Genomic DNA, 23,142 nt, shown 5'->3' with positions numbered 1-23,142 from the left:
ACCAAACAGGGCTTAAGATTCCAGGAGCGCTCAAACACCTGGAGCTAACCATTAGGGGCACTTAGAACTATTTCCCAACACTTGGGATGTGTGCACTCTGTCTCCAGTCTCTAGAAGAGTGGTATTATTTTTTTCTTTAATTTTGTAAGGATTCACTGGTGAAGCTATCTAGGTTGGATGGCTCTATGTGAGAAAATAATTACACATCCAAATGTTTAAACAATGATAAAACTATTCAGACTTCTGATTTCTTGTTTTCATCTTAGTAAGTTGTGAGTGGTTCATTTTTGCAAGTTCAAAGAGGAAAACTTACTCACGATATAATTATTGGAAACAAATTCATTCGGTAAGAGATAAAATTTTCAGGACACTCATTTTGGGCCTGCTGTTTTTATAACCTGTGCCAAGTATGTTATTTGGGTTCCAACAACAGCATATGGTATGATATGACAGAGAGGGAATTGGATTTACCCTGAGGTAGTCCTTAAGATGCATTATTGACACGATAAACTCAGGCAGGCCCCCCCACCACCTTGCTTCTCATTGTTTAGAGGGAATCATCATTACTCCACAGTTAAGATCCCTGGAAACTAATGGCAAGACCCCACCCTAGATAAACCAAACAGTTCTGGTGGAGTGAAATGGTATTTTAAAAGGTCCACAACTGGAATTATGTAGCTAGCACTGAAAATCCTGCTCTGCCTCATTTGGTCCTTTAAGCAACACCATGAGGTATGGACTGCAAACACCATTGTGCCTGCTTAACAGAGGAGTGTGCAGAAAAATAAGTGACTTGGCCAAGGCCACAAAGAACAAGATGAGTGTTTCATACCCTATTCTCTTACACACTAACATTATATGAGATAGCCTAAAATATGGAAATAAGAGATCTTTCTGCATAAAGCATAAGAAAAGTAGAACAGGAAAATACCATTCAAAAGCCTCAAATGTTTACCAAACTTAAGTAAAGGTGAATGTCAGACTCTGAATTAGACAACTGTGATAAAAAACTGAAACGAAACGGAGCAGACTTTTTATTCAAATGGATCAACTTCCTTGTGGCTACAACAGGCTAAAGGTGATTTTAAGAACAAAGGTTAGGGGACTTTTTTTTTTTTTCCCTAATTTTTTAAATGTCTACTTATTTTTGAGAGACAGAGCAGGAGAGGGATAGAGAGAGAGGGAGACACAGAATCCGAAGCAGGCTCCAGGCTCTGAGCTGTCAGCACAGAGCCCGACGTGGGGCCCGAAACCAAGAAATGCAAGATTGTGACCTGAGCTGAAGTTAGACACATAACCAACTGAGCCCCTCAGGCGCCCGCAGGTGATTTTTACTGTGGGGAAAAGTACATGAGATGTAAATAAATGATGTATGAATCCACTGAAAAAGATGGAGGCATCAGTAAATGAGAAGATAAATATCAGGACTGTGAATCTAATGGTGAAATAAGTGATGAATTACCAGGGATAAGTGCCCCTTTAAACATTAGGGACCAATACTGAAGATGTAATAGTAGACCAATAAGGGGGGGAATCAACAGAAAAGAGGTCAGACTAGAACTCTGGGGTCAGTCTCTACTGCTGTGTTTAATTGAATCATCTCTTGGTCAAATAACTGTATTTTCTCTTTCAGTATGGAAGAACACTGTAACTTCTTGAGACAAATCTCCTAACTTGATCGGGACAAGCAGGGTGATTTGTAAAACCCTCGATGTTTTGGTTCACTTCACTAATATAACAAGCAAAACTCAGTCACAATTACACTACGATAGCCAATAAAATCCAAAACCGTTTTTACTCATTTTTTCTCTCTCCCTCTTGATTTATTTTGCCATCTTGTCTGTTAAATATCATACTCGTCTGTGAAAGGAACCTGTTCAATGTCTGCCTAGACAGTTTTGGCTTTAAGGAAGATCTCATCCCAAATAAGGATCATAGAATTAAAGGTTAAAATTGCGGGGCTCCCTTTGAAAATGGTGTCCTTTGGGGCGCCTGGGTGGCTCAGTCAGTTGAGCGTCCGACTTCAGTTCAGGTCGTGATCTCACGGTCCGTGAGTCTGAGCCCCGCATTGGGCTCTGGGCTGACAGCTCGGGGCCTGGAGCCTGCTTCAGATTCTGTGTGTGTGTGTGTGTCTCTCTCTCCCTCTCTCTCTCCCTCCCTCCCCCACTCATCTTCTGTCTCCCTGTCAAAAATAAACAAACACTAAAAAAATTTTTTTTAAAAATGGTGTACCCCAACAACCTCCCCCAACTAGTCACAAAAAATACCTAACGAAGAAAAACAAAGTTCTGAACACTTGGCCGTAGAGTCCATCTACTGCAGTCCTAGAGGAGTTCTCACTAACTCCAGACCATCTCTTTGGTGGCCGTATGAGGACCACGGAGGAGATGTGGTATGTGTTTTACTGCCTGAAGTCAAGAAAGCCTATCCTCACGAATTGATAAGGAAGTTGTGTATTCTTCTCCACTCGAGCATGGAGTTCTACGGATCTGTCAACCAGAAAACGGGTGACAGCCCATCTGATGTAGGAGAACCACGAATGAGGTAGCCAGAGTATCAGAAAACCTCCTGAGAAATGGCCTTTCTCAAACCCCAGGTTCCAAACAGTAACGGGTCAGGTTAGAACAGGGATGAACATGTAAGCTGCCATTTCATCTAGGGTGGTGGCTGAAGAGACCATCACAGAGGAGGTGGCTGGTTTTCACTTTCTCCACCCGTGGAGAGTGTCAGAGACCCGGGAGAGAGGACAGCAGAGGCTGTCGCTGGCGGGGCTGCCTTAAACTGACTCCCTCTGGTCAGAGGAAATCAAGCTCCTTCATGAGGCCCCTGTGCGGAGCTACCCAAAATGGTAACAGGCTGGGCTGAGAGCAATCAGACCCAGAAAGAACGTGTTTGCCAACCCACATTCAGCAAGAGCTCTTCTCCTCGTTCTGGGCTGGATAAACAAGCAATACAAAATGGACACGAGGTCTCTAAAAAGGATATCGCAGAATGCCATTCCAACGACTCGGAGGGAGATGAAGCATGCTTTTACAAGTGTTTACTAGTAACCAGCAAAGAAAGGAAACTACAAAACCATTGGGTGACTTCAATAAGAAGAAAAGGCCTTCATGAGTCTGGAGCAGAAAAACAGGATCATGATAGCTGGCAATTACTACGTGTTTCTTCTGTTCCTGATACTATTCCAAACGATTTATAAGTATTAGCTCACTTATTTCCAATCATCACTGAGGCAAGTGCCATGGTTATTCCCATTTTATAGAGAAGGAAACAGGCTGAGGCACGGAGAGATGACAATAACTTACCTGCACTCACATGGCTACCATGTGGCAGAATTCCATTCCTAACCATTAGACTGCACTGCCCGGCACTCTAAGACATACGACAAGTTGTAAATTTTTTTGTTTAATTAAATATATGTCTGGCTGATATGAAAATAGAGCTGGAAGCAAGAGAAAGATTTCAGGAAAATTAAAAATCCGAGATGGAACAAAACTCTACTCCCTAAGGCAAAATGGACAGTGGGATAAAAGCAAATCAGCAAAGGAAACAGACAAGAAAGTCTCCCCCACTCCAGAGAAGTGAGCAGGATAAAAATAATGAGAAACGAAAGCACACATGTGTGTGTGTCACACAATAGGACCGATTTTCCTTACAACCTGCATATTTTCAAAAGAAGGGTGAATAGTGCTTACCCAGTCACCCTCTCTCCTTGAAAAGTTCCAGTACAATAATGCGAGGAGGGGAAAAGGCCAGTCTACAGTGGGTTAAGGAGGGAATTAACCATTCACTAGGGTGCCTGGGTGGCTCAGTTGGTTGAACACCTGACTTTGGTTCAGGTCATGATCTCACAGTTCACAGGTTCAAGCCCTGCGTCAGGCTCTGTGCTGACAGCTCAGAGCCTGGAGCCTGCTTCGGACTCTGTGTCTCCCTCTCTCTCCACCCCTCCCCCACTCCCACTCTGTCTCTCTCTCTCTCTCAAAAACAAATGTTAAAAAAAATTTTTTTTAAATAAAATTAAAAAGGCATGCACGGTTAGCAATAAAAACAGTTAACATACACCTGGAGGGATCGCCATATATCCAGCACCTCACAACATCCTCATGCAGACCTCCCGGCGTGCCCACTGCCCAGCTAAGGAAATGGAGATGCTGGGGGTGGGGGTGGGGGGTGGGGGCAAGCAGTGAGCCCAGCCCAGGGCAGGGAAGCGGAAATCCCGCCTGGGCAGGCGGGATACAGAGCCATGCTCTCAGCCTCTGCATGGTAACTGCCTCCAGCCTAAGTATTATTGGGTTTCTTTGAAGAAATGAAAATAAATGGAACTGAAGCAATAATCAAAATCAGAACTGAAGTAAACTTTCCTGAAATGAAAACAATACTTCAGTATATGGATCACAAGGACTTACTGTGTTCCAGACAAAATTAATGAAAATAGACCCGAACAAGACATAACTTAGCAAACTGAACTACAAGGGCCGTATGCTGTTGTTTTATTGTTGTTATTATTATTAGTCTAAGCTCCAAGGCAGGACAAAAAAAAAAAAAATTAAAAAGGTTTCATGAAAGAACAAAAGTATGCTAGCCTCAGACACGTCCACAAAAATAAAGGTCAGACAAAAGGGAACAACATTTCCAAAATTTTAAGAGAAAGTATCTCTACCTTGCACTCTATACTAAATTGATTCTAGTTTACGTATGAAGGCGACATATTTTTATCTAGGGGTCTTAGTACACTAAAGAAAGAAAAACCACAACAGCCATGTAAAGATGCATTAAGTCTAGATATCTGCAGTTTATCTTCGTAATAACCTTTATGTTTTCATCATTACTAACCACTTTGCCAGATCATTCTATACTAGCTGCTCAATTTTCACAATACTGGCTAGCTTATATAAATTATGCATACCAGAAGATTTATTTTCAGTTTTATCAATGCTAATAAAACATACGTGAAAACTATTTTTAAAAAATGTATTCTGGGTTGGGGCACCTGGGTGGCTCAGTCAGTTAAGTGGCTGACTTTGATTCAGGTCATGATCTTGCGGTTCGCGAGTTCGAGTTTGGGCCCCGTGCTGACAGCGCAGAGCCTAGAGCCTGCTTCGGATTCTGTGTCTCTCTCTGTGCCCCTCCCCCGCTCATGCTCACTTGCATGCTCTCTCTCTCTCTCTCTCTCAAAAACAAATAAAACATTAAAAAAATTTTTTTTCTTACTGTATCCTGGGTCAACACCAAAATAGGACAGTGAGGAATTGGACTCAAGCGAAAAAGCAGCTATTTGCCAAGAAGTGCAGCAGATGATATCTGAGGGTCATAATCCACCAGACAGAGTTAAAATCTCCCACTTTTCCACAAATAATAATTATTCAACATTTAAAGCTTCGAAAATTCCTTGACAAAGTATTTTAATAAAAATCCTTTTTCAGTTTGAAAAATGAATGTTCTCTTTCAACCAATCAGTTCAATTAAATTGGCTGTCAGTCCACAAGGACTTTTTTGTTCTGTTTTCTTTAAGAGAATAAAATAAAGTTGACATTTCTGTACAAATCCATGAATGTAAAAAGGTTTCAACAGTTTGGATCATTCTCAATTTCCATACATACCAACTCCTCCCTCAACTCTGACAATCTGGTGGACCACAGAACTTTAGAAAGTACTGCAAAATCTGACAGTGCTCTTTGGAAAGCAAAGAGGTTACTGATTACCATTTCAAAAGACTCTTTGGGCAACATTCAACTTAGACATATAAAATGCATTCTTGGGGCTCCTGGGTGGCTCAGTGGGTTAAGCTACTGCTTTTTGGCTCAGGTCATTATCTCAGGGTTCTTATGCTCTACCCCACATCGGGCTCTGTGCTGACAGCTCAGAGCCTGGAACCTGCTTCGGATTCTGTGTCTCCCTCTCTCTCTGCCCCTCCCCCACTCATGATCTGTCTCCCTCTGTCTCAAAAATAAATAAACATTAAAAAAAAAAATTTAAATAAATAAATAAAAATAAAATGCATTCCTGTGGGAGGACTTCATTTTTCTCTTGTTAACAGATTAAACGGGTATAAATTTTTTAGATGGAGTACACGATCTTTCATCCACTCATATTAATGACCCACTGAATTTAGGTCATGTAAAAATACAAAATTAGGTTAGGAAATGCGTTCTACTTGATCAGGATCATGTGAGATTCTGGAAGGACTCTTCATGTACTTTCTCCTGAAACTGTTATTTTAGAGAAGTAGCTTAAATACACCATGCATTAGAATTTTGTCATTGCTGACCAACATTAGAAAAGACTTCCATCGACTGAAAAACAAAAAAGACATTCTTATAAGTGGAAAATCAATCACCACAGCCACTAAATGTCACAGCTCAACACCAGCAAGAGGCACTGATAATTGTTAGTTACACACCACACAAATGATGTATGTCCTCGGTTGAGGAAGTGGGTGCCAGGTTTTTAGAAAACTGTACATATATTGATTTTACATTTATTTAATGTGGCCATTGTAAGACACTTTATTCTTCTGATAAACTATGATTGCTTATCAAAAGATTCTATAATTCAAGAGAAACATTCATAACTTGTGTGGAAATGAAAACCACCGGCCCACAGAAATCATACCCACAAAATCCAATTTTGTGGATTTATGGCAGAAAGGCATTAAACTACTGTCTTGCAGGAACTGCAGACTAGTCACTGAAGTATAAGTGGCACAGGGATAATGATTAAGGTGACACGTTGCCCTGCCACAGCTGTTAATCAGCTTAATACTAGTTACATTATTGACATTCTTGTAATTACTTTTCCTCAGGCACATTTGTGCAAAATATATTTTACTTTAATTATGAGCAATCCGAAGCATGTCCAATACCCAAAAAGAGGAGTCAAGGCTCTCCTAAGGCAGGGGTACAGTGAGCAGAAGGCTTTTCCAAGCGCCTACAGCTGGGGGACATCCCAGCCCTCAGACGGCTTCCGACACCAGGTCATGGCCATACCTTGCCGTCCTCGGAACACACACCCATGTGCTCTCCACTTTCATCCAGGCTAATCTGATTTATCTTCACAGGACTCTATTAAAAACAAACAAACAAACAAACAAACAAACATGTAAAACTTCAGGAAAATAATCCGTCAACAACCAAATACCTTGGCTCCTTGTAAACACTGAAGTGATACAAATCATCTCTTAGCTTAGACGCAGGAGTGCAACACATATTTTGTTTTTGCAGGTGAAAATGGTGACATATAGCTTTGTTCTCACACATGGAAAAAGATCACCTCAAAATTTTTTATTTCATGTGCTTGAAGTCCCAGCTAAAATGTTATTTTTGTTACAGGTTACATGCCTTTTTATTTGTTCTGTTCTATTTATTCCATACTCCTAAAATTCCTTCCCAACCAGATCCATTAAAAGAACACAACAAAAGCCAAAATAAAAAAATCAAGATGTAAAGAAAAATGTTCACCGTTTTAGTTCAGTTCATCAGTCACTCTATTTGTCCTTCTCTCTCAAATCACTGAATCAACTTGGTATTCATACTTCATGCTTAGTACTTTCTGGAGGGAAATCCACAGGGTCTAGTTGATATTCCCTAATTTGTTCTCCTTATTCTTTCCAGTAATCTCAAATTTAAAAATTCTGTGAAGACCGAACACAGGCATTCTATTTTGGATGTATTTTCCCAAGCGTAAACACCCAACTGAACTTTTATTTTTCACAGCTTTCTGGTTCTCTATGTAGACAGCTGTTTACTTACTAAAATATTCAGATAGGTGGATTTTCTAATAGAAGTCAAAATTGGTAAATGTTGGGGATGCCTGGGTGGCTCAGTCGGTTAAGCATTCGACTTCGGCTCAGGTCACGATCTCGCAGTTCGTGAGTTCGAGCCCCGCCTCGGGCTCTGTGCTGACAGCTCAGAGCCTGAAGCCTCCTTCAGATTCTGTGTCTCCCTCTCTCTCTCTGCCCCTCCCCGGCTCATGCTCTGTTTCTCTTTCTCTCTCAAAAATAAACATTAAACATTTATTTAAAAAATTGGTAAATGTTGACAACATTAAACAATGGCCAGCTTTTGTTTTCCTTCTTAAATAACTGCAGTTTCCAGCTACTTTACCCAAAACATGATAGAACAAACTAACCAAGGAAAGAAAAGTTGGCCTTTATCAGTTATGACAGAAATCTGCAGATTAGTTTTTTCAAGTCTCTAACCTTAAGATAAGTTGGCTTTTGGATAGGAGTAAATGGAAATATACAAAATGGGATGTTCTTTTCTCAGCGGAACGCATCTTAGAGCTAGTAAGCAAAGGTCAGGGCAGACCAACACTCCCAGACTTCGGAAGGCCACCCACTCACTGACTGGTGACGGTGAGAGAAACTCCCCCCATCCCAGGTGGAGACGGCAGACTCCACAATCTTTCCCCATCTCGATCACCACACAAGCAACACCCCTGTAAAATGTAATCTTTGAAAAACAACCTATCTCTTAAAAGTTCCTAGAGTGTTAAAGAGGAAAAGACCTTGAAGACAGATTTGATCCCTCTGACAGGAACATAGACCGAAGCCCATGGATGAGAATCACAACAGAGAACGAGCCAGGGATTCGACCCTGAGAGCAGTGGACCGGCGTCCTGTAAAGGGAATGCTATCATGGGCAGCATGGAATATAGAAAACCAATCTTCTTCAGATAAATGCTTTCCTTCTAGAGTAATCTTCTGTTACCAGTTCCCTAATTCTCATCTTTTGATCATCAAACAACATTTTATTTTATTTTCCAAAGTTTGTTTATTTTGGGGAACAGGCAGAGAGAGAGAGGGAGAGAGTCCCAAGCAGGCTCCGTGCTCAGCGTGGAGCCCAACGCGAGGCTCAATCTCACGAACTGTGAGATCATGACCTGAGCCGAAATCAAGAGTTGGATGCTTTATCGATTGAGCCACCAGGTAGGTGCCCCTCACCAAACAACATTTTATATATTTTTGAATTTATCTTAGAGAGAGAGAGACAGAGGCAGTGAGAGGGAGACAGAGGATCCCAAGTAGGCTCTGTGCTCAAACTCACATACTGTCAGATCATGACCTGAGCCAGAATCGAGTCAGACGCTTAACCGACTGAACCACCCAGGCGCCCCACAAACATTTTAATACCCATTTTGCTCTTGGCAAATATAAACCCCACATTCCTCTGACTGTAACTTAATTGGCAATTGGTTGTAATCTATCTCAAATTATAATTTAATAGGTGCATGAAGCCTTATCGACGCCAAGGTTTCCTGTCCTGTCCAAAACAGTAGTTCTCAGTGGCTGGGCAGAAACAAGCCAAACTTTTCATTACAATCTGTTTCTTCCTGAGTAGAATCCACAGTAGCAATATTACAGAGGAATCAGATCTACAAAGTATAAGGATCCTCTTTCCCTCACATCACCATTAGCAACAGATATTTGTTCTTTTACTTTTCTGCCAATGATCAATATTCATTGATTTGTTTCCCCGACTGCTAATAAACTTAAGCATTTTTCTTAAGTCTGTCGGCCAATTAATGTGCTCAAGCAGCTTAGTTTGTTCACAGCTCTTACTCATTGTTCTATGAATATGTTTGTTGTTTTCTGGCTAATTTCCTTTTTATTTTTAGGGCATGAGGTCTGGGTACAATACCTCACCCAGACAGTGTATGTGTTCTCTCTCTTTCTTTTTTTTTTCCTTTTCTTGCAAGATGGCTATTGTTTTATCCCTTATTTTAATGTCCAAGTGTTTAATCCTTTCAGGACTCATTTTCTTCCAAAAGGATATCCAGTTGGGCTGGCCGCATTAAATAATCCACCCTTCATCTGAAGAGAACTATGTCTTCCATACAATAAATATTTACAAACACTGAGATGACCTTGTGGGTTTTCAATTGTGGTCTCTTTTGTCCATTGCAAGATCAATCCATCACTGACCTATTTATAATATACATAGCATACCTAGCATGTTCTCCTATCTGGTAAGAGGCAAGACCTAGTCACAATTCTTCACACTTTCCTTGGCTTTTCCCAACTTCATGTGAAGTTTAAGATGAAATGACCCTCATGTTACTAAACAGAGTGGTCACTGTTCGTGCCTAGCTTACTTTACCTCATGAGAGCATGTGACACTGCTGATAACTCTCTTTACTTCCAGGAAACCATACTTGTCTGGTTTTCCTTCTAAATTTCTAGCTCTGAGGCTCTTAGCACAGAGATCGCTTCAAATCCTGTTCCCCCTGCCCCCAATCAGACCCTCCCCACACTGGTTCGCTCGCTGTCTCTCAAAAATTAACAAACGTTAAAAAAAATTTTTTTTTTGCTCCCCTTTTTGTCTCCCAATCTCCTGATTTCTGTATTTCATGGTTCAGTCTGTGCAGCTCTTCTCTCTGACATATCTTTGTTCCTTTGGTTATTTCCTTCCCAGCCATGAACTGACTCCTGAGTTTTATCTCTAGACTGGGCCTCTCCCTACCTCAGAACAATATATACAATTGCCTATTTTATAGATGGACTTGGATGCCTAACAGGCATGTCAACTAAATCGTATCCAAACCCAAGATCCTGATACTCTCTTAGAAAAGGGCCCTTCTTAACGCTTTTCTCACCTCAGTCAAGGACTACTACATTCTTCTGGCTGTCAGGACAAAAAACCTTGGAGCCATTCTTGGTTCTGTCTTCCTGTCACACACTACTGGGTATCTGTTGGCACAATTCTTACCATCTCTTATACCAAATTTACCCAGACTTTGACCACACTCACCAGCCCTACAGCTGCCATCCTGGTCCAAGCCACCATCATTCTTGTCTGGATTATCCTAATAGTCTCCTAACTGGTCGACATGCTTCTGCCCTAGCTCTCCCAGAAGTCTGTTCTCAAAGAGTCAGCAGAGAGCTATTGTTCACGGGTGATCAGATAATGTCATTCCTTTGTTTAAACTACCCCCATGGCCTCCCATCTCAGGATGAAACCTGAAGTTTTTACTATGACCCGAGAGTCCTAAACAGTCTGGCCCAGCCCTGCCTCCAACTTCCCCCCCCATCTACTCTCTGCCTTGTTCTCTCTCCTCTAGCCACGATGACCTTCTTGCTGTTTTCTAGACTTCGAGACTTTGTGCTTGTTTGACCACTTCCAGAATGTGTTTCCGCCAAATCTTCACTCGTAGTCACCTCCTCAGGGACACCTGGCCAGTGATATAAAATTCCATTGTTCACCTGAACACTGCAACTGCTTCACTGCTTGGTGCCCTCACCACTATCTACCTTACTATGTAGTTTTACTCACTCACTACAATATTAAATACATGAGGGACAGTTTGAAGAATAAAAAACTCCAATCACAAATTCTTCCAGAGAACAGAATGTATGTTTCCCAAATCATTTCACCAAGCCAGCATAACCTTATAATAACAAAGCCCAACAAGGATATTAAGAGAAAGGAAAAATACAAGGGAATCTCAGTCATGAGCATGAATGAAACAACCTAAAGAAAATATTAGTAAGATCAGCATATATAGAAAAAGCATGTTTATTCCAGAAATACTAAGGCTGGTATAACATAGGGAAATTAATGTTACAATTTTCTCCATTAATAAAGTAAATGAGGGGGTGCCTGGGTGGCTCAGTCAGTTGGGCGTCCGAATTTGACTCAGGTCATGGTCTCGTGGTTTAGGAGTTTGAGCTCCTTGTTGGGCTCTGTGCTGACAGCTCAGAGCCTGGAGCCTGCTTCGGATTCTGTGTCTCCCTCTCTCTCTGCCTCTCCCCCACTCATGCTCTTTAGCTCTAAAAATAAACATTAAAATTTTTTTTAAAAAACAGCAGGGAAATGAGGAAATGATCAAAAGATCACCTCAATAGATGCAAAAGTGATCAAATTCAACACTCGTTCATGGTAAAAACTCTCGGCATAATAAAAGAAAAATTCCTCATTCTTATTTAATGGTGAAATGTTGAAAGCTTTCCCTTTGATATCTTTACAGTATTGGCCCTTCTAATCCATAAACCTGGAGCATTTCTCCATTTATTAGACCTTCTTTAACGTCTCTAAGTACATTCTGATACTTTTGTTGTATTCTGGGAGTAGCAACGTCAGTGAGCACCCTTTTCTCATTCCTGATATGTATAATAGGACTCCATTTACACAACATACAAAAATAGGCAAGGGGCACCTGGGTGGCTCAGTCAGTTAAGTGTCCAACTCTTGGAGCCCGCTTGGGATTCTCTGTCTCCCTGTCTCTCCCCAGCTCATACTCTCTCAAAAAAATAAATAAACCAACAAAATTCCAAGATAGCGCACAGGCAGTACACATAGAGGACAGAAAATGACAAAGTAAAGCAAAGCATTTTTAACTATAAAGGTCAGTGCAGTGGGGTCCCTCTAAGGGAACTGAAAGGGGAGCTGTGGAGAGGAGGTAGGTCATATGGTCTTTCTCCAGAATGTTAGTTACGTGATTGTTTGCTTTATAACTATTTGTTTCACTGCACATTTTATGTGCTTTGTAAAGCTGTACTTCACAATAAAAATAAGCATTACAAAATTTAAAATAAAATTGCGAAGAACTTGCCCATGAAAACGTCTGGGGTCAATACCATCAAAGATTTATTTCTTAGATTATGTTCTGCTCCCTGTGACTGTCAAGCAACTCAAAAGTTCTTCTATTTTGGTCATCTAGATTTTTCCCAGAAAATACTGCATTTCATATTGCTAGTGATGAAATTTTTTTTATTTTTACCTCTTCTTCTTTTCATATTGCAATAACACTAGTGACATTACTATGACCACTACTGCTAACATTTACTATATGCTTATCATGCATCAGGCTCTAAGAGTTTTATACATATACCACTTAGTCCTCACGCAATACGAAGAGGTAGCTACTATTTTTCCTATTTGCAAATACGAAAAAATAATTTTAATGTTTTCTACTTTATTAATTTCTATGTATTCTATATTTACTTTCCCTTTTGGTCTTAGAACAATTGTCTTGACCTTATTCTAATTCCCTGACATTAGTAAATAGTGCATTAGTTGTTACTGCTCGTCTGTTAATCATAAAATAACCATACATTCGGCATTTGCCTTTGAGTATACCAACTGGCCAGAGCCCAGAAAATAATACAGAATTGCAGTAATTATTTCCTCTTTGGGAAAAGTAACACTTTATTTTGTTTTATTTCATTTCTAAGGATGGTGACAGTATTATCTGCTTATTTGTCCAGTTATTAATAAAGCTCTAGTATAACTACAATTGTGGTCAGAAATACGGTTTATGTAACTTTTTTTTAGTTGATTACTCTTTGAAACTTAAGATATCGTATCAGGGGTGCCTGGGTATAGCTCAGTCAGTTAAGGGTCTGACTATTGGTTTTGGCTCAGGTCATGATCTTATAGTTCGTGAGGTCTGCTGTCAGCGCAGAGCCTACTTGAGACTCTCTCTCCCTCTCTCTCTCTCTCTCTCTCTGTGCCTCCCCAGTTCACACACATGCATTTTTTTTCTCTCTCTCTCAAAATAAATAAACATTAAAAAGTGGTATTTCAAAGTAACTCCTATTTGTGGTTCAAAATACACATTTTTAAATCGTATTATTTTCTATATACTCTTATTTACTTTTTTCTTCTTGATCAAAGACTGACAGAAACAAGTTTAAACAACGTCCCACGACGACTGCAGTTCTGTCCATTTCTCCCTGCATTTCAAGTAAAGTTTGCTCTAGATATTAGATGCCCTGTAATTTGGCACAAAGGTACGATTGTTAGAGTTTCCTTTTACCTTTACATGTAATCAACAGGATATAGGGTCTCCTAGCGAATATGCTCTTTTGCCTTCAACTCTTTTCCCTCACGTTTTTATTGTCAACATGCTTAATATTTATTTCAAACATCAAAGCTGAGGCTATTTTTAAGTTAACAGTGAAGTATTTTGTACTTTTTAGAAGTGTGTTTCCCCATTCAATTGTTACTCTTGTTACACTCCTCAAATTCTTTTCTCTTGCCTGTCTAGGATGAACTTAAATGCTGTTCATTCTGTCTGTATCCTGTTAGTGATTATCTTTAAATTTTTAGAAATTATACTTTACCTCTCACTTCAAATCAATGCAACTGTATACACTGGCTCATTTAGAAGATGAGGTATTTACCACATGTTTATTTCCTACCTCCTTCCTTTCCCCATTTCAAAGTGAAAGTAGAAATATTTTCTACTTCCTAAGTCACTTCAAACAGAATTGGAGACAAAGTCTAGTTAATACACTGGTAAAATTTATAATCTTAAACTGTAAGTTCTAAGTCTGAATCTAGAGGAAGAAACTGTTGAGCTAGTGGGATGGCCATAATTTTATTTTATTTTATTTTATTTTTAAAAATTTTTTTTCAACGTTTATTTATTTTTGGGACACAGAGAGACAGAGCATGAACGGGGGAGGGGCAGAGAGAGAGGGAGACACAGAATCGGAAACAGGCTCCAGGCTCTGAGCCATCAGCCCAGAGCCTGACGCGGGGCTCGAACTCATGGACAGCGAGATCGTGACCTGGCTGAAGTCGGACGCTTAACCGACTGCGCCACCCAGGCGCCCCGATAATTTTAAAACTGATTCAAGAGACGTCAGGTAAGGATTAGGAATATTTACCTCTTGTGTACACTTAAATATTTTCTTTAGGTTTTGAAAATATTTGGATTTTTTTACTCATGTAAATCAAGTAAAGTCAACTCACACAAAAAAAAAATCGTACAAATTATAGGTAGACAACAAGAGTCAACCTCAGTAATAACAAATACATAAGAATATGAGATATTTTGTCTATGGAACCAGCAAAGATTGTTTATCCAGTTTTGGCAAAGCAACCCCAAAACAGACACTCTTCATACCCTATCGGTGTACAGCCAAATCTGGAGAAACTTTCCTTAAGGATCATTTGGCACTGTGTGTCAAAATTCTTTAAAATGTGTATTGCCTGTTTTACATAAGTAGTAGTAAGGTTATTTTGCAAAGATGCTTTCCACAGCAGGTTTCTTTCTTAAGGCACTAAGAAATAGAAATGATCCAAACTTCTAAAAGCAAGGAATGTAAATGATGAAAATTGAAAGAACAACAACAAAAAACAACGAAGCTTAAAAAACGTATTATGTAATAAAGAATTTGACTTTCTCCAAAGAGAAGAAAGTTCGTTCTCTTCGTTGTTCTCCAAAGAGAAGTCAGTCCTTTGCCCTTGGCTTCTGGGAGATAATCTGTCACACCTGCATACCTGATAGGGATGCCTTTGTTAAAGGCTAAAGACCCGACAGTCTTTCAGTGGACCATGCCAGAAAGACTAACCCTGTGATTTCGGGTGGGGGCTTTGGGTCACAGGGTATCAACCAACCCGGAAGCTGAATTCAAGCATGTGGACAACCCAGTAACCAATCATGCCTACATGGCAGATTCCCAGTAAAAACCCTGAACATCAGTGTGAGCTTCCCTGGTTGTCAAATACCTATGCCAGGGCGGTAACATGTCCTGAGGACAATGGGATCTTGTATCCCAGGGTCTGCCCTAAGTGTCTCTTACCTGAGCTGATTTTTTTTGACTGTATCCTTTCCTTGTAATAAAGTGTGAGTATAATAACTTTCAGTGAGTTCTGTGAGGCCTCTAACTAATCATCAATCAGGAGAATGGAATGGAGAACCTCCCAGATCTTGTACCTGGTGTTGGAAGTCTGCAGCAGACTCACTCATCTGGAAGACTATGCCCTCAACTCAAACAATTTGGCTAGCTCTGATGAGACACGAGCCAATGTTTATAAATATGACTATACTGACAAGTATTTGTACATAATATATGTGACTGGAAGTAGATACTCCAAAATATTAGCACTGGTCATAGCTGGGTGCTGAGATCCTATTATTGTTTAGATTGTCCTTTCCTATGTTTTGCTAGTTTTCTACAAACATATATTTATTTTGTTTGTAATTCAAAGATAAATATTTTTAAATGATCATGTAATCAGTTCATTCACTTAAAACCAAAAAGATGCCAAAATGGTAAAGCCATCACACCTGCAGCATCTATTTTTATCTAAAGAGACAACTATCATCACTGTACCCATCGGTTTCTATTCATAGTTCCATAATATTTGATAAAGAATAGCAGGATTTCAACATTACAGCTGTCAACCAATTAGTACAAGTAACGGATCTGGCATCTATGAACATGTCTCACAGAAACACGGACAAATGCCTCACACATATGTACCATTTCTGTATACTTGAAATAAAGGGAAAAACAGAAAGGGTACAGGAGGGGGAAACAGAGTGCAAGATTCTGTCTTTTTCAATATGGAATTTTCTAATTGCCTGTTTTACACACCGATTTTGGGGGTGGGCAGATGAGGGGGGTATCTGCCAAGATGGGATACTGGAGTAAATGTAGACAAGAAAAAGGGACCGAGGTGGGGGGGGGGGGGTGTGGGGAAGACCAGAGAAGAATGGCCTCAGCTGTATTTTCCATTAGCTACAATTTTATTCCTAATGGAGACATGTTTGGAATTCTGGACAATATAAGTGAGTTTGTTCAAAAATCAATAATGTCAAGCTGACACTATAGAACATACAAAAATGTTTCCTTAATGGAACCAAAAAAAAAAAAAAAAAAAAAAAAGAAGCCTGAGTAAGCAGGAGGGGGCGAGGACCAGCATACCCCTTCTAAGCCCAAGTCCACTACAGGTGGCCTCAAGTTCTTAAATTTAAAGAAAAGGCAAAATTACCAACACATACACCTCATGTGATAATCAATCACCTAATGTAAAATGCTGGAAATAAATACACTTAGTATGGATTATGTCAGCTCTTCAATTAGGAATAAATTCACGGTCATTTCGAAAGCTGCCTTTAATGGTGTTCTTTGTGGCAACTTCTTTTCCCCCGACACTCCTCATCACCCCACCTGAAGCTATCGGTCCCCCAACAGTGAACCTAAGAAATCAATCTGCTAATGTATAATTTGTAAGGCTCCTCTGACTAACAAATGGATAATTGATTCCTTCACAAATGCTGCGTCCCCATGGACACGGAGTGGAATGAATAAGAACCAGAAGATGGATTTCATTTTCGTTCTCTGAGATCCACTAGTTAGCAATCCCAACATCCACATGGTTGCCCATGCAGGTTCATGCTCTTTAGTCACAGTTAGCAAGCAAGCTGCCCTTACATTACATGTGTGAAAAGCAGACGCCTGTTCTTTCATACTCGGGAAAAGCTCTTTTTACTGCTTATTTTACTCTCCCCCGACGATACACCCTGAGGTGAGCAAGACCTCCAGCTGGATTTAAGAAGTCTCTGAAAAATACACCTCCTTGTGGGTTTTCTACAAATCTGCAAAACAAACATTTATTTTCTCACTGACTTATTCTATGGCCAGAACAACCTAACCTTTAACTATAAACCCTCAAATTTTCTCCGTGGCTCTAAGATTTCATCTCAGGTTTTCAGTACTCAGTATCGGGCTTGAATGGCTAACGAGCTGACGGTCCACATCTGGCAGTCATTTCCCTCTGATACTGACTACATTTTACTGTTCAAATGAGTATGCAAGAAAACTGTATTCTTGTGAGGTTTTTATTTATTTTTATTAATTTTTTTAAAATTTTTATTTATTTTTGACAGAGAGAGAGACAGAGCATGGGCAGAGAGAGAGAGGGAGGGAGACACAGAATCCGAAGCAGGCTCTAGGCTCTATGCTGTCAGCACAGAGCCCGACACGGGGCTCGAACCCACGAACCGTGAGATCATGACCTGAGCCGAAGTCAGACGTTTAACCGACTGAGCCACCCAGGCGCCCCTCTTGTGAGGTTTTAAAGACGATCCTACCTCTCTAAGATTTAATAACTACATTAATTTGAGGCTCTTGATGTGATAATCCAGCTTTTAACAGAAGCTGCTGTTTCTGCAGATGGAAAAAGCTCCATCACAACAATTCATTCCAACTTTAGAAATAATTAGAACACGTAAAAACCTACAAAGTCCTTATTCTCCACTCTGAATAAAGGGGGGGGAGGGGTAAGTGGTGAAAGGAGGCACAGCTGCATGAAAGTGACGTTTCAAATTTTGTATGATGATGTGGCTGAAATATTCCTTATTCTACAAACGACAAGACAACTGATCAGTTAAAAATTTATATAGTTTCAAAAATACATTCTTTTTCATGTGAATAGAAAAAAACATTCCTAAACTTTATATGGAACCACAAAAGCCTCTAAATAACCAATGCAGTCTTGAGGAAGAAAAAGCTGGAGGCATCATACTTCCTGATTTCAAACTATATTACAAAGCTATAATGGTCAAAACAGGATTACGGTACTGACATAAACAGGCACACAATGCAATGCGACAGAATCAAGAGGCCAGAAATAAACCCATGCGTATATGGTCACCCAGTATTGAGTATTTCAAGAATACTCAAAGAGGAAAGGATAGTCTCCTTAACAAATGGTAGGGAAATTCATATTCATATGTAAATAATGAAACTGGACCCCTATCTCACATCACTCACAACAATTAACTCGAAATGAATTAAGAACTTAAAGGTAAGCTAGGAAGCCCTAAACCCCCTAGAAGAAAACATAGGGGGAAAACATAGATTCCTGACAGTCTTAGCAATGATTTTTTTTATATAGGACGACAAAAGTACAAGTAACAGAACCACAAATCAATAAGCGGAACTACATCAGATTAAAAGCTTCTGTACAGCAAAGCAATGATCACCAAAATGATCAGCCTGAAGAATGGAAGGCAATATTTACAAACCACATACCTGATAAGGGGGTTAATACTCAAAATATATAAGGAATTCATACAACTCAACAGCAAGAAAATAATCTGACTTTAAAATGGGCAGAGGACTCGAACTGACATTTCTCCAAAGACCTACAAAGGGCCATCAGGTACGTGAAGGGTGCTCACCATCGCTAATCACCATGGAAATGCAACTCAAAACCAGTGAGTTAGGACAGCTATTATATTATATTATATTATATTATATTATATTATATTATAAGAGATACCAAATGCCCAGCAAGCATACGGAGAAAAGGGAACCTTAGGGCACTGTTGGTGGAAATGTAAACTGGTACAGTTTCTATGGAAAACAGTGGGAATTCCACAAAAACTTAACACCAGAACTGCCACATGGTCCAGCAATCTCACTTCTGGGTATATATCCAAAGGAAATGAATCAGGACCTCCAAGGTATCTATACCCCCACGTTCATTGCAGTATTATTCATAACAGCCAGGATATGGGAACAACCTTAGTGTTCACTGACACATACATGAATGGATAAGGAAAATGTGGTGTGTATATATATAGATCATTATGCATCCATTAAAAAAAAAAAATCCTGCTGGGGCACTTGGGTGGCTCAATTGGTTAAGCGTCCAACTGTTGATTTCAGCTCAGGTCACGATCTCCTGGTTCATGGGATTGAGCCCCACGTTGGGCTCTGTGCTGACAGCATGGAGCCTGCTTGGGATTCTCTCTCTCCCTCTCTCTCTCTGCCCTTCCCTTGCTCGTGCTTTCTCTCTCTGAAAATAAACACACATTAAAAAAAAAAAAATCCTGAGTTTACAATGGCATAGATGGACCTTGAGGGTGTAACGCTAAGTGAAAAAGACAAATACTTTCTGCTCTCACTTATATGTGGAATCTAATAACATCCAATTCATGGAAACTGAGTAAAATGGTGGCTGCAGAAGTTAGGAGGTGAGGAAATAGGGAGATGCTGGTCAAAGGTACGAAGTTATAAGATGAAAAAGTTCAGGAGATCTGAGGTACCATCTGAGGTATAATTAACAATACTGTATCATATACTTGAGAGTTGCTATGAGACTTAACGCCCTCACCATAACATCACCATCAAACGACAATTCTGTGAGGCCAAGGTTAACCTTACTGTGGTAAATAGTTTGAAATATATATGTGCATCAGATCATAAGACCCCACACCGTAAACTTAATGTAACACCATACTTCAATTACACTGCAATAAAGCTCGAAGGAAAGAATTCACATGTTCTCAAAATAAAGTACTAACCTATTACATAAGCAAAGCTGATCTCTAAGTGAAAAGTAGTTTAAATGACATGTTGGTTAAAATGCTGGGCATACTGACAGCTATTTTAATGTGACACAATGACTGGTCTGCTATTTGAGGTAATGTCCACTGTATTCCTAATGCAGGGACTGTGAATTACTCCCCCAATATCATCATCTATTAAAGGCACTCCTCAGTGACTCCAATCTGGCCGCAGTGCTTGGACTAGCTTTCTGGTTCATCACAGCTTTCCTCTGATGCTGCAAAACTGAGTGTATATGAAATGATCAACCTAAAACACACAGTACACTGTCTACATTTCCCAACAGCCTTAATAAATATTCCACAACTTCCACAAGAACGCAGTTCGCTAGGAAAACAGAAATTAATTATCTCTAATCTGTCACTTAGATTTAACTTGCATTTTGACGATCAAAAGCTGAAATTCCCTATTAGCAAAACGACGTCCCTAGAAAGTGATCTAAACTCTGATACCTTGGAAATAATCTACAAGAAGTAAAAAGTCATGTGGGAATGAGAAGAGTGGAAAGACGTTCTCAGGAAGTGTCACCTTGTTGGAAAAGAAAAGGATTTTGTCCGTTCAATGGTGTCATGACTGTTTTAACACTCGAGCTCAAATTTTCTGCATTTGTAACAATACTTACAAATCAGTCTTTGAGAGCCGCTGACACATTCCCAAATACTTTAACCTCTTTTTTTTTTTTTTTTTAATTTATTTGAGAGAGAGACAGAGACAGAGACAGAGGGAGTGAGAGAGAGAATCCCAAGCAGGCTCCGCAATGTGAGCGCAGAGCCCGATGCGGGGCTCAGACCCACCAGCTGCGAGACCATGACCTGAGCCAAAATCAAGAGTCGGATGCTTTACTGAGCCACTAAATACTTTAACCTTTCAAGAGTATCCTCTAATCAGGAGGTTTAACCACCTCCCCCAGAAGAGCACGCGGGGTTATGACTTCAATGCTGTAAACTGAGAGCGGCATTTGCAACCTCCTCTGACCCCTCAAAGCCCAGGCGGCTGCCCGCGCCTGGGGCCCAGCACCCACAGCTCCCAGGCACGGCTCGCCGGTGAAAGGCACCCCACCGGGATGGTACAACCTCCCAGAGGCAGGAGCACAGAACGGCAGAAGATTTATTACACAGACGTTCGCCTTCTAAATCCTAACAACCTTTCAAAGCACGGGGAGGATTTGGAAGGGATTGCCGCCTAAGAAGCCGGCACACTGCTGATTCCTAGAGCCGTTTTCCTTTTGTTAAACGTCCTCGTCTGCTGGTGCGTGCCACATCCCCACACACAACGGTGGGAGGCAGGCTTGCACACGACAGGTCCTCGACACAGTCCTTCACAGCTGGGCACCGATCACAACACTGCTTCAGTAAAAAGGCAAGAATCAGGCTTTTGGTCAACTTCTCCTATGTATTTATTCAATCGTCTTTCATTCACCTGCCAGCGGCCGTTGCCGGATGCCCAGAGAAGACAGTAAATGCGGTCCTTGCCCTTTTGAGGCTTGCAAACCACTGACGCGCTGTTCACATTTAAGACCGTGACCTCCCGGGGCTGCGACAAATGTGCTGCTGTCCTCTGTCCTTGGAGTCCGAACGCATTTTCCCTAGAGTTTGCAATGGCCATTTGCTGAGCAATTCAGAGTAGGCACTGTGGAGAAGTCTCCCTGTGATGCCTCGGGTAGTTGTCTACAATGCTAAATTTGGCAGCTGAGGGAGGAAAACTTGAATAGGAAAGCAGTCCCAGCAATAGCGTAAGGAGCCAGCAAAGTTTCTCTTTCCAGTACCCGTACCAGAAGAACTGCTGAGCACCTGCCGCCTACCAGACACTGTATGGCGTTTGTGATGCCACCATAAAACAATTCGTGTGGCCGGAAAACCACAGTTAGAAGAATAAACATTTCTTACATATATAAATGACCTGGAAAGAAACACAATGGACAGTTTTCAAAATGGTGAAATACAATGTGTGAAGTAGGATGAAAAAAAAAACCTATCTGTTCTTAACCAAGTTAATATTTTCCTTACGTATACACGTATCCAACAAAGATACAAAGGAAGGAGTGACAGAAAAAGGAAAGCGGGGTCACCACAGAAACACGAAGTCGTTTGGGCACTGCAAGGGAATAATGCAGAAGAAAAATAAGAATAAATGCATTTAGCAAAAGAGCAACTAATATTACCAAAAAGCCTACATGATACAAGGAGGATTAAACAAAAAACGTAGCAACGTTGCCTGCCTTCAAGGGGTTTACGTACAGAGGCTGTGATTCCAGCACTTTGTAACACTTGTATTGTAGCATTTAGTACCTTATGTTACAGATTATTTATATAACCAGCTCCATAATGACCAGACACAAGAACAGAAGCTGTGTTGTATCATTCTCTAGATCCCTTCTACATCCTTACTAAAGGTTTACTGAAGGAGGAAGAAGCAATCAGTGAATGAATACGAAAAGGGCACTCTTCCGTGTGGGCCATCGAGAAAGCGGTCATGAAGTCAGTGAGATACTGGGTATTTCCACAGGCAAAGACAGGAAAGCACATTCCAGCAAAAGCCAAAAGACAAAGCCCAGATACGGCACAGGCCACAGTGAGGGGGGCAGGGGACACTGTAGCCGAGACAGTGGAAGCCTGAGGGCTGAAGAGAGGAGCTCTGTTTTATCCCACAGCCATCGCAGAAGCAGCCAGCAGTGTTTCGGGAAGGGGAGCAGCAAAACCCTGGCACTCCTTTGGGAAGATTACTTGGGCAGCTGTGTGAAGGATGGATTAAGGGGGACATGAGGCAGGGAGCTCAGCTGGGTTTCACTGCAATAACCCAGGGGAGATTCAATAAAGTCTTTGACCAAGAGTGGTGGCAATATAAAGAGCGAGCAAAAGAACGAACAAGCTCAGGAAAGAATCTCGGGGATATACAAGGTAATGGAGGCACACGAGGGAGGATCAACATCACAGAGACGGAAGTAAACCCCAAGAAGGAGAAGAGGACGGGGCTTCCTGAAGACGGAACATCCATCAGATGCCTGGAAAAGGCTGATCTTTGCAGTTAGGCAAAGATTGGCTTTTTCTTGGCTA

The 23,142-nt window shown here is 40.7% G+C and overlaps 1 protein-coding gene across 1 annotated transcript in view; it reads right to left on the bottom strand.

Annotated features, from left to right (window-relative positions):
• The window catches only part of VPS41 (VPS41 subunit of HOPS complex), a 185,476-nt gene that overhangs the window by 100,726 nt on the left and 61,608 nt on the right, over nucleotides 1-23,142 (bottom strand). Inside the window, exon 5 of the mRNA XM_047842845.1 lies at nucleotides 6,987-7,061. Within this exon, the coding sequence (XP_047698801.1) occupies nucleotides 6,987-7,061 (75 nt within the window). The remainder of the gene's footprint in view (nucleotides 1-6,986; nucleotides 7,062-23,142) is intronic.

The sequence above is a fragment of the Prionailurus viverrinus genome, chromosome A2 (genome assembly GCF_022837055.1).
Source record: "Prionailurus viverrinus isolate Anna chromosome A2, UM_Priviv_1.0, whole genome shotgun sequence".
Classification (NCBI taxonomy): domain Eukaryota; kingdom Metazoa; phylum Chordata; class Mammalia; order Carnivora; family Felidae; genus Prionailurus; species Prionailurus viverrinus.
The sequence above is the reverse complement of the archived record's forward strand: the minus strand, read 5'-3'. Positions and strand labels throughout refer to the sequence as shown.